The sequence below is a fragment of the Chiloscyllium plagiosum genome, chromosome 14 (genome assembly GCF_004010195.1).
Source record: "Chiloscyllium plagiosum isolate BGI_BamShark_2017 chromosome 14, ASM401019v2, whole genome shotgun sequence".
NCBI lineage: Eukaryota > Metazoa > Chordata > Chondrichthyes > Orectolobiformes > Hemiscylliidae > Chiloscyllium > Chiloscyllium plagiosum.
In genome coordinates, this window is record NC_057723.1 from 25,717,376 (window position 1) to 25,731,545 (window position 14,170).

The following is a 14,170-nucleotide window of genomic DNA, read 5'->3' on the forward strand; positions in this document are numbered from 1 at the left end:
GCTCTTAAACTCAATTCCTCTGCTAATGAAAGCCAACACACCAAACGTCTTCTTGACAACCCTGTCAACTTGGGTGGCAACTTTGAGGGATCAATGGACATGGATTCCAAGATCCCTCTGTTCCTCCACATTGCCAAGAATCCTGTGTTCAACCCAGTATTCTGCATTCAAATTCGACCTTTCAAAGTGAATCACTGCACACTTTTCCAGGTTGAATGCATCCTGCCACTTATCAGCCCAGTTCTGCATCCTGTCAACATTTCGATGCAACCTACAACAGCCCTCCACATTATCTACCACACCACCAACTTTCGTGTCATCGACAAACTTACTAACCCACCCTTCTGCTTCTTCATCCAAGTCATTTAAAGAAATCAAAAAGAGCAGAGGTCCCAGAACTGATCCCTGAGGAGCACCACTGATCACCGAGCTCCAGGCTGAATACTTTACATCTGTCACCACCCTCTGTCTTCTGTGGGCCAGCCAATTCTGTATCTAGACAGCCAAATTTCCCAGTATCCCACACTCCTTACTTTCTGAATGACCCTACCATGAGAACCTTATCAAATGACTTGCTAAAATTCAAGTACACCATATCTACTGCTTGACCTTCATCCATGTACTTTGACACATCCTTAAAGAATTCAATAAGGTGTGTGAGGCATGACCTGCCCCTCACTAAGCCATGCTGACTATCTCTAATCAAACTATGATTTTCCAGTAATCATAAACTCTGTCTCTCAGAATCCTCCTCAATACTTTACCCACCACAGACGTGAGACTGACTGGTCTGTAATTCCCAGGATTATCCCTATTCCTTTTCTTGAACAAGGGAATAACATTTGCCACCCTCCAATCATTTGGCAGTACTCCAGTGGACAATAAGGGCGCAAACATCATTGCTAGAGGCGCAGCAATCTCTTCCCTTGCTTCCTGTCATAACCTAGGGTATATCCCCTTTGGCCCCGAGGACTTATCTATCCTTATGATTTCTAAAACTTTCAGCATATCATTCTTCTTAACATCAACCAAATCCAATATGGCCTCCCATCTAGTTGATCAATCTACATATTGAGTCAGGAACCCTTCCTGGACACACCTGATAAAAACTACTCTATCCAAGCTATTTGAACTGAGGAGATTTCAAACAATGTTAGGGAAGTTAAAGTCACCCTTGACAACAACCCTGTTACTTCTGAACCTTTCCAGAATCTGTCTCCCAATCTGCTCTTCCATGTCCCTGTTGCTAATGTGGGTCTGTAGAAAACTCAATTTTCTGTTTCTGACTCTACCAATACTGACAAACACTCCACGACAACCTTGCTTTCTATGGCCGTGATGACTTTTTTCACCACCAAATCACCTGTGGTAAATTTTATCTATTAATCACTACCATTAAATGAGTTCATCAGTGTAGTACCCTGTGAAGACTATCTTCAGTTACTTCATCAAATGCCTTCCCTCCATCATATGTTCCGATATGAGATGGTGGTTGTTTGTGCAATGTTCAGCACCATTCGCCATTCATGCAATATAGAAAGAGATGTGCCTCTGAAAACAGGGTGTGGGTAGCATCAGGCATCGGCTGATAAAAGGCAAGTGACAATCATTCACACAAGTGCTAGCCAATAATCACCTGGAGCTTTTTTGTACTACAAGGCAAAAACTTACAGCTCCTTTCCTTCCTGAAGTCCATTAGCTTCTTTTTCAAGCATTCACACGATCAAGCTGTTCTGCTACCAGTGAGATAATCACAGTTATTGGCAAGCAAGAGACCTTTGTCAACAATAACTGGTCACTAGTTCATAGACCAGTCACCTATTGTTGCCAGCTGAAGTGCTATTCATACACAGCCCCTTGGTTCTGGCTTGACTATAACCAGACTTCCACCAGTGATTTGAATAAGTAGCAGTGTAAACTGTACTTATGAGGGTTGCTTGCTTTTAAGCAATGCAGGAAACCTTGGTTTTAAAAACAGCTGATTTCCCATTTCAGCCCACAATCAAAATATATGGTCTTTACTCCTAGCAACAGTTTTTGTGTTAGTTTTCAGTAGAGTTTGCGTTGGATTGGAGGTACTGTTAGATATGAGCTTTCAAAAACCTGCAAGCAATCTTTCTCTCTGACTCTGTGGACAGAAAGTAAATAAAAGCCAAAAACTCTGCAGAAAGTAACACTTCACACTCAAACTATGACCATTAACTGACCATTTACCAAATTGAGGATTGCTGTGGTCAACAACCATGTGATATAATTGCCAAAAGCCAAAGAACTGTCAGTAAGTCACCTCATTTCCCATTGTAATTTGGAGTCTTGTTCCACACACTAGGTTCCTTTTCTGGCTATATTTGCCACCAACGATATTGTTTCCATATTAATAACAAAAGTTCTATTTTGCCACATTTTAAAGGTTAAATTTGTGCTAATAAATAGGTGTTCTTGCTTTATCATTTATTAATTAAAACGTGTGTGGTATATTTAACTTTGATAATGGTCCAGTCAGACATGAACCATCCTAGTGATTAAATTGATCATTTTTACATCTGTGATGATCATGAAATAGTAGAGGGTTGATTTCCAGTGCATTATTCCCATCTGACTCATGACACACCAAAATGGAAAGGATGTATTTTCTTGTGTTTGAATCGAGAACTAGTGGTCATTATTTAAAAATTAAATGTAGCCAAAAATAAGGAAAATTTCATCTCTCCTGAAAAGCCATCTAACTTTGGACTCCACTACACTAGACGCTAGTGGAGGTGGAATTCATGAGTATTTTTAAGTTAGACATAGAAAGTTTCTTGTCAAACAAGGGAATCAAAGATTGTTGGGATAGATGTGGAATTCAAAACACAAGCAAATCAGTCTTGATCTTGTTCAGCTAACACAGGTTTAATGGGTCAAATGTTTGTATGTCCATTTCACTTGGAACTTTGCCACTTTCACAGTTGCTGGATCAACAGTCCTGAAACTGCCATTCTAACAGCACTATGGGGTAGCTGCATCTGGTGCACATTGTGGATCAAGATTACTCCTCACGAGCTTCTCCAGGACCATTGAGATGGGTAGCAATTTGTTAACTTTGCCAGTGACATCCACATCCATTGAAAGAGTAAAAGTATCTGAGTGTCATATTGGTTTCATATTATTCCACGAAACATCTTGAAATGTTTTACGATGTTATAATCACTATGAGTCATCATAGTTCTCAGAGCAACATCTTTCTGTCATTATATGGTGCATACAGTGCTGTAGGCCTGTACTGATATTGTTTTGGTGAGCTGATGGAGCTTTTCCTCTTACCCTGTTTCTGTGTAGCCAATGCTGTAAGATGGCTTGTCTGTAATTTTCCCTAAACCACACAAATGACATTTTTCATTTTGTTTTTCATTTCAGTGGAACTTGGTATGCAACGATGACTGGAAAGCACCATTTGCTATGTCAGTATTCTTCGTGGGAGTGCTGACTGGTTCCTTTATTTCTGGACAGTTATCTGACAGGTATTTTATTTCTCTTAATAAACTCTGTCACAAAGAATCTTTAGCCAGTGTATTAGCCTCCTAAGTCAAATGGGGTAGGGAGCATTGTAAAGATTGGGGTTGAGAATTGATTGGCAATAGTTATGTTGTGTTCTCACCAGCTTTTATTTTAGTGTCTGGGTTTGAGATTAGATTAGATTTCCTACAATAAAGCAACAGGCCCTTTGGCCCAACAAGTCCACACCAACCCTACCAAGAGTAACCCACCCAGACCCATTCCCCTACCCTATATACCCCTGGCTAAATACACCTAACCTATGGGCAATTCACCTAACCTGCACATCTTTGGATTGTGGGAGGAAACCAGAGTACCTGGAGGAAACCCACGCAGACACAGGGAGAATGTGCAAACTCCACACAGTCATCCGAGGTAGGGATTGAACCCAGGTCCCTGGTGCTGTGAGGCAGCAATGCTAACCATTGAGCCACCGTGCTACCCCAGAAATTGAGCTTCAATTAAGCACAATGGGCGTGGCGGGACTTGAACATGCAACCTTCTGATCTGGAGCCACAAGCCCACAACGCGTAAGTGCATTAGGCATTTTCTGCAGGCTGTTGGGTATCCTCATAAATATTCCAAAGTCCAGATATTTGATAAAGTCGTTTAAAACTCTGAGGTTTTCACCTTAGTACATGCAAATTCTGCACAGTATTGATTGCAGGAGAAAAAGTCAATTTCAACGGATCAGGGTAGGAAAGTAGACAGCATGATCACTGTATTTACAGTTTTAATGGAATCTCCTGAGCAGGAGTGATTTGGATGGTAGCCCTTTTGCCCAATTCAGAAAGTTGTTTGTTTAAATTCCTCCCCAGACTTGAGCACAGGTTGATACAGTGCAGTACTGAGGGAGTTCTGCAATCCGAGACGTTTCTCCTAGATTCCTGATGGTGATATCCCATGACTTAAAATCCTATTTCCTCCAACCAGCTTTTTGTCCTACCCCAGGTGCAAGCAGGACATGATTCGTGCTGTATTCATGCAAGCTTGTTAATTGCATCCTCCCCCTCACATCACCTCCATCTTCACATGTACGTGTCCAAAATGTAAATGGACACTGTTCTTTATTATAGAGATTGTTTATTTGTTCGTTAAATATGTACCTTCCATAAAAAGGGCAAACAGAATGATTTGAGAGATAAACGAATCTGCTGAAATGAGTAACAGATACCAGTATCTAAAACCAAGTTCATGAACTACAGACAGATAATTATGTGGCATATTAATTACACTTTGTATTCCTATAATTAATCCTACATTAACTTCTGAGTTCTTGTTACTATAGTAAAGTGTATTTTTACTTTCTTAATTCCTTTGTGACTTGCTATTCCACATAACAAAAATAATCTGTGTATAAGAATGAAAAGGCAAAGAATATTTGTAAATGAAATTTTATATCTGTATCTCTGTCAATCCTATGTTCTTGTTGTGAAGTTGAATGACTGAGTGTATGAATTTATGTGTGTTCAAACCTAGATGAATAAATGTATTAGTGAATAAATTTCCTTAGTAGACGTTTTTGCATCCAAACATCTTGATTTGGGCAAAAGTGGCTGAACTGCAATCGTCTTCAGAGAGCAAAATTGTAGTCCAGTCACTTTTACGCCATGAAGATGATCACCTGGTTTTGATTTGAACTGCTGCAGTTTTTGTGTGATGACTTTCCCACAATGCTGTTGTGTAGGAAACATTAGAACATTGGTCAGTGATGAGGAAGGATTTGTGATAAAAATCCGGATCAGGTATATATGTTTGGAGACCTTGGAGTTATGGAAATATTCTTACTTTTGTTATTTTTGATAGCATTTTATTCATACATGGTATAAGGACTGTTTTCTTGTCTTTTTTTTTTAAATCTTGAGACTGAAATGAGTGAGAACTGTTTTACAGACAGTGTTTTCAAAGATTGCTGCATGTTTTGAAAAGCTAATAATCTGACTGTCATGGCAAATATCATTAAAACAGCTGTTTCAACAAACTACATTTGATGTTTGCATTGTAGACACTACTGAAACCAATGGGTTATGTACAAATGCAGCTTGGTGGGGACAAAACATTGATTGGTCTTGGGCTAGTAACCAATTTTTGATGACAAAAGCCTTTTGCTTGCTAAAAAATACATGGGTGTGGTTCTCAGGTAGCTGAACAACTTGGGGGTGGAAACAAGATACGGAGAAAAATGATTTCATCTTCACCAACAGGAGCTGTCTGTCACTGTTTTCTGCAGTCAAAATGCATTTGAACCTGAAGCAAACCAGTTCATATTTTTGAGTAGTAGTTGTAAGTTGTGATTTTTAACTGAGAAGTCAGAGACTTTTAAGTGACCTGGTCAGCTTGTGCCTCTTACAAACTAGTGGAATCATCCAGAGAAAGACAACTGGCTGGCATAAGAATCATAAGGACCATCTCAGCAATCTTTGAATAGGATTAACTTTTGTGATGATTCTGGAAATAGTGGGACTTGATTTCTACAGAGCTACTCCAGTAAATTGTGACAATGGAATATGTGCATTGAAGGGTAGTCCAACATTTATTCCCTTTCTCAGAGGTGTTTGTGAGTCATTTGTTTAACAGCTACAGTTCATCCGGTGCAGGTACTTTTCAGTTCCTTTGGGGAAGGGTTTGCATGCGTTTGACTCAGTGCTAGTAGAGAAACAGTGATACATATTGAAGTCAGGATGGTGTGTTTCTTTGAGGAAAACCTAGTAGTGATCTTCCTATCCATGTGCTCTCCTTTTTGTTCTTTGTGGAGTTCCTGGATTTGTAATGTGCTATTGAAAGAATCTTAGAAAGTTGCTGCAGTGCATCTTGGATATGGAATGTGATGCTATGGCAAAATAATTGAACTACTAAAGTTGTGTTCCTTGAAACATGCTGTCCTTGCCCTTTTCAATGTTACAGGCTGCTGATTTGAAAGGTGTGCGTATGCTCTGCTTCCACTATGTGTCAGTTATGGAGGGAATGAATATTTAAGATGGGGAATGGCATGCTGATCAAACAGGCTGCTCTGAACTGAATGAAATTAAGCTTCTTGAGTGTTGTTGGAACTACATTTAATGGCAATTGGAGAGTATTCAATCACAAGTGCCTTTGAGATAGAAAGTGTGATAATTGACAATGTTAGATTTGTCCTGTTTTTTTTTGTGAACTGACCAGCCAATTCTCCACACAACCAGCCAATTTTCCACATTGACCAAGTAGATGCCAGATTATAGATGAATTGGAGCAGTTTGACTTGGAATGCAGCTAGTTCTGGAGCATTAGTTTTCAGTGCTACTTGCCGGAATGTTGTCAAGACCCTTCGCACTTTGTGTTTAGTACCTTCAGATTATTCTTGGAGTGAAACAAATTATTTGAAGACTATTTGAAGGTGTCTGTAGGGACCACAGAGGATTCCTATGTGGATCATCTACTTGAAACTTCTGCCTGAACATAGATACAAATATTTTATCTTTGTCTTGTGAATGATTCCTGGGCTCCAGCATCATTAGAGGGAGTGTTCCTAAAGCTTTCTCATCTGGTTAATCATTTAATTGTCCACCACCATTTACAACTGCAAAAGGCAGCAATGAAGAACCTTGATCTGATCCATTAGTTGTGAAATACAAAAATACAAAGAAGGAGCAAAAGTAGGTTACATTCCCTACAGTGTGGAAACAGGCCTTTTGGCCCAACAAGACCACACCGACGCTCCAAAGAGTAACCCACCCAGACCCATTTCCCTCCTACTAATGCACCTAACATGATGGGCAATTTAGCATGGCCAATTCACCTGGCCTGCACAACGTTGGACTGTGGGAGGAAACCGATGCAGACACGGGGAGAACGTGCAAGCTCCACACAGACAGTCACCCGAGACTGGAATCAAACCTGGGCCACTGCTCTATGAGGCAACAGTGCTAACCACTGAGCCACCTTGTCACCCTGGCCATTCAGCCATTTGTACCAACTCCCCATTTAATAAGATCATGCTGGTCTGCTTGTGATCTCCAATCCACATTCCTGCCTACCCAATTACTTTGCCAAAAATGTATCCAACTCTGCCTTAAAAATATTCAAAGACGCTGCTTTTACCACCCTTTCAGGAAGAGACTTCGAAAAATCCGTAGCCCTCTGTGAGGACAAATAAAATCACCTCATCTCTTCTAAATGAGCATTCCCTTTGTTTTTAGATAATGACCCAAAGTTCCAGACTCTCTCATTAGAGGAAGCAGTGTCATCACATCTGTCCTTGTGTATTTGATGGATCTGTGTATTGCACGCTGCTTTAGCTGTCTAGTGACCAAGTCTCCTGTGTTGTAACTTTGCCAGGATGCTCCCAGTGATCCTGGCATGCTCTCCTGCAATACTCATTAAGTGAGGGGTCATCCTGCTTGATGACACTGGTAGAGTACAGGATAAGCAGGTGTTAACTATTATATTAATCTTAAAGGAATAAAAATTAATTTTTGTGACAATGTACACTAGTATCCTCTATTTTATTACTAATGTGCCAAGTGACAAAATATTGATTTACCTGCTAAATGGAGAGAGGCAATAAATGTGCCCAATAGAGGACCTGTATTTTTGAACCTAAAATGAGATTATTTGGGCCCACAGTGTCATAGAAGTATTAGAGTGTCAAAGGATACCATTCAGAAATCCTTGGTATCATAAATGCTAGGCTTTCACTAGTTAAGTTCATTTGAGGTGGTATCAAGAGATGACTGAAACTGTATAAGACATTGGCCAAGCTAGAACTGGAGTATTGTGGACACTGAAAAGGCTACAGGCCTTGATAACATCCCAAGAACATTACTGAAGACTTGTGCTCCTGAATTAGACATATCCCTATTCAAATACTCAAGTTGTTCCAGTATAGTTAGAATATTGGGCACCACCCAACAACGTGGAAAATTGCTCAAGTATATCTTGTGCACACAACCCAGCCAATTCCCACCCTTGCAATCTGCTTTTGATCATTAACAAAGTGATGGAAGGTCTCATTGACAGTGCAGTCAGAGAGGATTTGCAAGAAAATAACCAACTCAAAGATTCAGTTCTGTGAGGGCCACTCAGCTCTTGAACTCATTACACCCTTGGTCCAACCATAGGCAAATGAGCTGAACATGAGACGTGAGATAACAGTGTCTGTCAATGACATCAAGGCAGCATTTGACTGAATGTATGATCAAGGAGCTTTGACAAGTCTGAAGTCGGTGTAAATCAAGGGGTGGTGTGGTGTGGAGTGAGGGACATTCTCTTCTGGTTGGAGTCATAACTAATGAAAAAAAATGAAAGTGTCCTAGCTTCAACCATCTTCAAGAGCTTCATCAACATCTTTCCCTCTATCACGGTAGTGGGGAGTTTCGCTGATTATTGCGCAAAGTTCAACAAGTGGCAGATAGAACCACAGAATGATACTTCACAGAAGGGGCCATTTGGCCCATCATGTCCATGCTGACCCAAAGACATCCAGAGGCTCTTTCTCATCCCATCTTTCTGCACACGGCCCATAGCCCTGCAGCTGACTGCACTGAAGGTGCAGATCCAGGTACTTTTAAAAAGAGTTAAAGCTCTCTGCCCCCAACACCAACTCAGGCAGCGAATTCCAGACACCCATCACCCTCTGCGCAAAAATATTGTTCCTCATGTCCCTTCTAATCCTTCTGCCACTTGGCTTGAATCTATAACTCCTGGTTCTTGAACTCTGCCAAGGGAAATACATTCCTCCAGTCTACTCTATCTCTACCCCTCACAATTTGGTATACCTCAATCAGGTCACCCCTCAGCTTTCTCCATTCCAAGGAAAACAACTCCAACCTCTCCAATCTCTCCACGTAGCTACAATTCTCCAGCATTCTAGTAAGCCTTCTGTGCTCCATCACCAGAGCAATTATGCCTTCCTGTAACGTGGTGGCCAGACTGCACACAAAATTCCATGTGTGGTTTTACCAGTGTCTTATATAGTTTCATCATTATATCACTAAACAAAAAAAAACCCAAACTACTGTGGATACTGGAAGTCAGAAACAAAAGCACAATTTGCTGGAAAAACTTAGCAGGTTGGCAAATTCCGAGAAGAGAAAGCAGAGCTAGCATTTTGAATCTGATCACAGGAAATGTTATTTTGTGTGAAGATAGGATTAGTGTGGTCAGATCGTTGACCAGCAATGGGCTGAATGACTTCTTTCTGTGCTGTAATTGTCTGAGTCACTATTACATCCTGGAGGTTACCAGTGATCAAAAACTGAACTGGCTAAATCTATAAATACTGCAGCTACACCAGCAGGACAGAGGCTATGAATGCTGTGGGAATAATTCCTGAATCACCAATGCCTGTTCACCATCTACAAGGCACAAGTCATGACAGTGATAGAATACTCCACACTTAATTGGATGATGCAGCTCAAATCTCACTCAAGAAGGATAATACAATCCAGGACAAAGCAGCCCACTTGATTGGCATCATGCCCACTGTCAACACGGTCCAGTGTGTACTGTCTACAAGATGCACTGCAGAAACTCACCAAGGCTCCTTCGACAGTACCTTCCAAACCCATGACATTGCCATCTCGGAGGACAAGGGCAGCTGCTATATTGAACACTACCACTTGCAATTTCCCCTCCAACCTACTCACTATCCTGACATGAAAATATATACCATTCCTTTAGTGTGACTGGGTCAAAATCGCGGAATTCCCTCCCTAACAGCATTGTGGGTATTCCAAATAGATGTCGGTGTTCAAGGAGAAACTCAATGCTATTTTCAGAAAAGCATCTAGGATGAACAACAAATGCTGGCCCAGCCAGTGAAGTTCACATCCTATGACTGTATGAAAAATAAAACTTAATCAATCTAGACTGCTCAATGACCTTGTCAATAGTCATCTATACCGTTTTGTAATGCAATAATCATTGTTCCCTAACATGGGCTTGCAATGCCTCCTTTCTGAACAAGATGGAAATATGCTGTTGCAGGAAGTTCTTCTCAACATATTCTTAGAATTAGTATGCCACTCTATATTTATGTAATTACAGTTACCAGTTATAATTACTGTATAATTTTGCATCTCTGTAATGTTTTTGCAAATTTGTTCCTCCATGTCATTTTCACTAGTATCTCCTGTTTGTTATCCCTAGCCAAATTGGTTCTGTACTTGACCCATGGTGGGCATCCACATGTAATACTGTTCCTAATTAAGTATATTTGCCATACCCCTTTTATTTTTCCTTTCCTGTCACTACTGAACAACTCGTGTACAAGAACATGTAACACCTTCTTTCAACCATGTCTCTGTTATAGACGCAACATCGCACTTCCACACAGCAACTGATTCTGCAATTTATCAATCTTGCATTCTGTCCATTCACATGCACACACAATAGTCGAATTTAAAATTCATTATTTTATACTTTTTTCAGACTCCACCTTTTGTTTTAGTTTGTTCAGGGGTTGCAGATGTTGTTGAGTCAGTAGACATTTACCGCACATCCTGAAGCTGATGGTGAGCTGCATTCTTGAATTACTATAGTCCTCAGGATGTAGGAACACGCATAATGCTGTGAGGAAGGGAGTTGCCTGAGTATGTCTCAATTAATGTTCCCTATTTTACAGTATTCCTTATTATAGTGCATCCCTTCTCTCCCAGTATTCTGTGCAGCTGGGTATTTCTCTGTGATACTGAAAATGTGTTGCTGGAAAAGCGTAGCAGGTCAGGCAGCATCCAAGGAGCAGGAGAATCGATGTTTCGGGCATGAGCCCTTCTTCAGTATTTCTCTCTGATACTGTTGCTTGGTTCCAACACTATTGTTGAGTTAGTTTAGACAATAAGATATAGGAGCAGAGCAAGGGCATTCATCCCATTTGAGTCTGTTCCACCATTCAATCATGACTGATATGTTTCTCAACCCCATTCTGCTGCCTTCACCCCATAACCCTTGATCCCCTTACTAATCAAGAATCTAACCATCTATGCCTTAAGTACACTCAATAACTTGGTCTCCACAGCTTTCTGTGGTCCTAGTTTCTCTCTTTTTAATGGAAACATTTTCTCCACATCCGCTCTATCCAGGTCTTTCACTGATGACCAAGCGTGTCTCATGAGCTACCTATTTTTGAGCTCTCATGGTTCTCAGTCAGTCCCTTTTAAGAAGTAGCAGTACCACACAACATGTTGGAGATTGTCCTCAATGTGCAGCTGGTGTCTGTTCTCCACTAGGACTGCACGATGGTCACTTCAAATAATACTAGAGTCATAGAGGTGTACAGCCCCTTCGGTCCAACTTGTCCATGCTGACCAGATATCCGAACCCAATCTAGCCCCACCTGCCAGCACCCGGCTCATATCCCTACAAACCCTTCCTATTCGTATACCCATCTAGATGCCTTTTAAAAGTTGTAATTGTACAAGCCTTTACCACTTCCCCGGCAGCCCATTCCACACATGCACCACTCTCTGTGTGAAAAAGTTGCCCCTTTGGTTTCTTTTATATCTTTCCACTCTCACCCTAAACCTATGCCTCTAGTTCTGGACTCCCCCACCCCAGGGAAGAGACTTTGTTTATTTATCCTATCCATGCCCCTCATGATTTTATAAATCTCTATAAGGTCACCCCTCAGCCTCTGAAGCTCCAGGGAAAATAGCCCCAGCCTATTCAACCTCTCCCTATAGTTCAAATCCTCCAACCCTGGCAACATCCTTGTAAATCTTTTCTGATTTGCCATCTCAATACCATGTTCCCACACTCTGCACAGACTCCTTAACACCTTTAACCTCTAGAAAACTATCTATTATTCTTAAACATAGCTGGTGACTTGGTATCCACAGCCGTCTGTGGCAGAGAATTCCACAGGTTCACCATTCTCTGACAGAAGAAATTTTCCTCATCTCAATCTGAAATGGCCTACCATATCAAGAGACTGTGACCCCCCCCCCTGTTCTGGACCCTCAGGCAAGGGGAAATAACATTGCTGCATCCAGTCTGGCTAACTCTGTCAGAATTTTATATGTCTCATATGAGATTTATATGAGATTTCTTCTCATTCTCTAAACTCCAGTGAAGACAGGCCTAGTCCCCCCAACCTTTCCTCACACAAAAAACCTGCCATCCCTGGAATCAGTCCAGTGAACATTAGCTGCACTCCATTATTTTTGCAAATAAACAATCTCTTGCGTAAGGAGACCAAAACTACTGTAATATTGCAGGTGTGGTCTCAACAAGGCCCTATATAACTGCGATAAGACTTCTTTGCTGCTTTACTCAAGCCCTCAAGCAATGAAAGCCAACAGAGTAGTGGGTTGGCATGGTGGCTCAGTGGTTAGCACTGCTGCCTCACAGCACCAGGGTCCTAGGTTCAATTCCAGCCTTGGGTGATTGTCTATGTGGAGTTTGCACATTCTCCCTGTATCTGTATGGGTTTCCTCCGGGTGCTCTGGTTTCCTTCCACAGTCCAAAGATGTGCAGGTCAGGTGAATTGGCCATGCTAAATTGCACATAGTGTTAATCAAAGGGAAATGGGTATGGGTGGGTTACTCTTCGGAGGGTCAGTGTGGACTTGTTGGGCCGAAGGGCCTGTTTCCACACTTGAGGGAATCTAATCTAAACAGTATTTGTCTTCCTTGCTGCACCTGCAGGCTTGCTTTTAATTATTGCTGTATAGGAACACCCAGGTCCCATTGTACGTCAACATTTCCCAAACTGAAACCATTTAGATGTTAGTCTGCTATTCTGTTTATTTTACTGAATTGGACAATTACATATTTATCCATGTTATTCCCAATTTGTCATGATTTTGCAAACTCACTCATCTTGTTTAAACCGGCTTGAAGGCTTGAAGGCTTCCTCACTATTCTCAATCCCACCTGTTTTTATGTCATCAGCAAACTTGGAAATAATATACTTAATTCCCTTTATCCATATCATTGAAATCTAGTGTGAATAACTGGGCCACAAGTACTAATTTTTTCAGTTAGTCATTGTCTAACACTTCAAAATGATCATTTTATTTTCCAAGTCTGTGTTTCCTGTCTGTGAACAAATTCTCAGTCTATGCCAGTAATTTATCACCTATCTCTTATGTTTTGTTTTTTGCACAATAACCTGTTATGTGCGACTTTATCAAAAGTTTTCAAAAAATCCAAGTACAACACATTCATTGGTTCGCTCTCAACTATTCTACTCTCACATGTAGAGTTGCCAAACATGTTTTACCTTTCTTAAATCCATGTTGACTTTGTGTAACCCTGTTGGTGTTTTACAAGTGCCTTGTTACCACATCCTTTATTATAGACTTCAGCATTTTCCTTACTATTGATGTTAGGCTAACCAGTCTGTAATTTCCTGTTTTATTCCTCCATCCTTTTTATTGCAAGACGATAAGATGCAGGATTGAGGTTGAAACTTTATTGCTGGAATAGCACAGCAGGTCAGGCAGCATCCAGGGAACAGGAGATTCGACGTTTCGGGCACAGGCCCTTCTTCAGGAATGAGCAGAGAGTGTTCAGCAGGAGAAGATAAAAGGTAGGGAGGAGGGACATGGAGGAGGGGCGTTGGAAATGTGATAGGTGGAAAGAGGTAAAGGTGAAGGTGATAGGTCGGAGTAGGGTGGAGGCGGAGAGGGCAAGAAGAAGACTGCAGGCCAGGAGGGCGG

The 14,170-nt window shown here is 41.1% G+C and overlaps 1 protein-coding gene across 1 annotated transcript in view; it reads left to right on the plus strand.

Annotated features, from left to right (window-relative positions):
- LOC122556566 (solute carrier family 22 member 5-like) overlaps positions 1-14,170 on the plus strand; it is a 113,575-nt gene that overhangs the window by 16,146 nt on the left and 83,259 nt on the right. Inside the window, exon 2 of the mRNA XM_043703379.1 lies at positions 3,397-3,500. Within this exon, the coding sequence (XP_043559314.1) occupies positions 3,397-3,500 (104 nt within the window). The remainder of the gene's footprint in view (positions 1-3,396; positions 3,501-14,170) is intronic.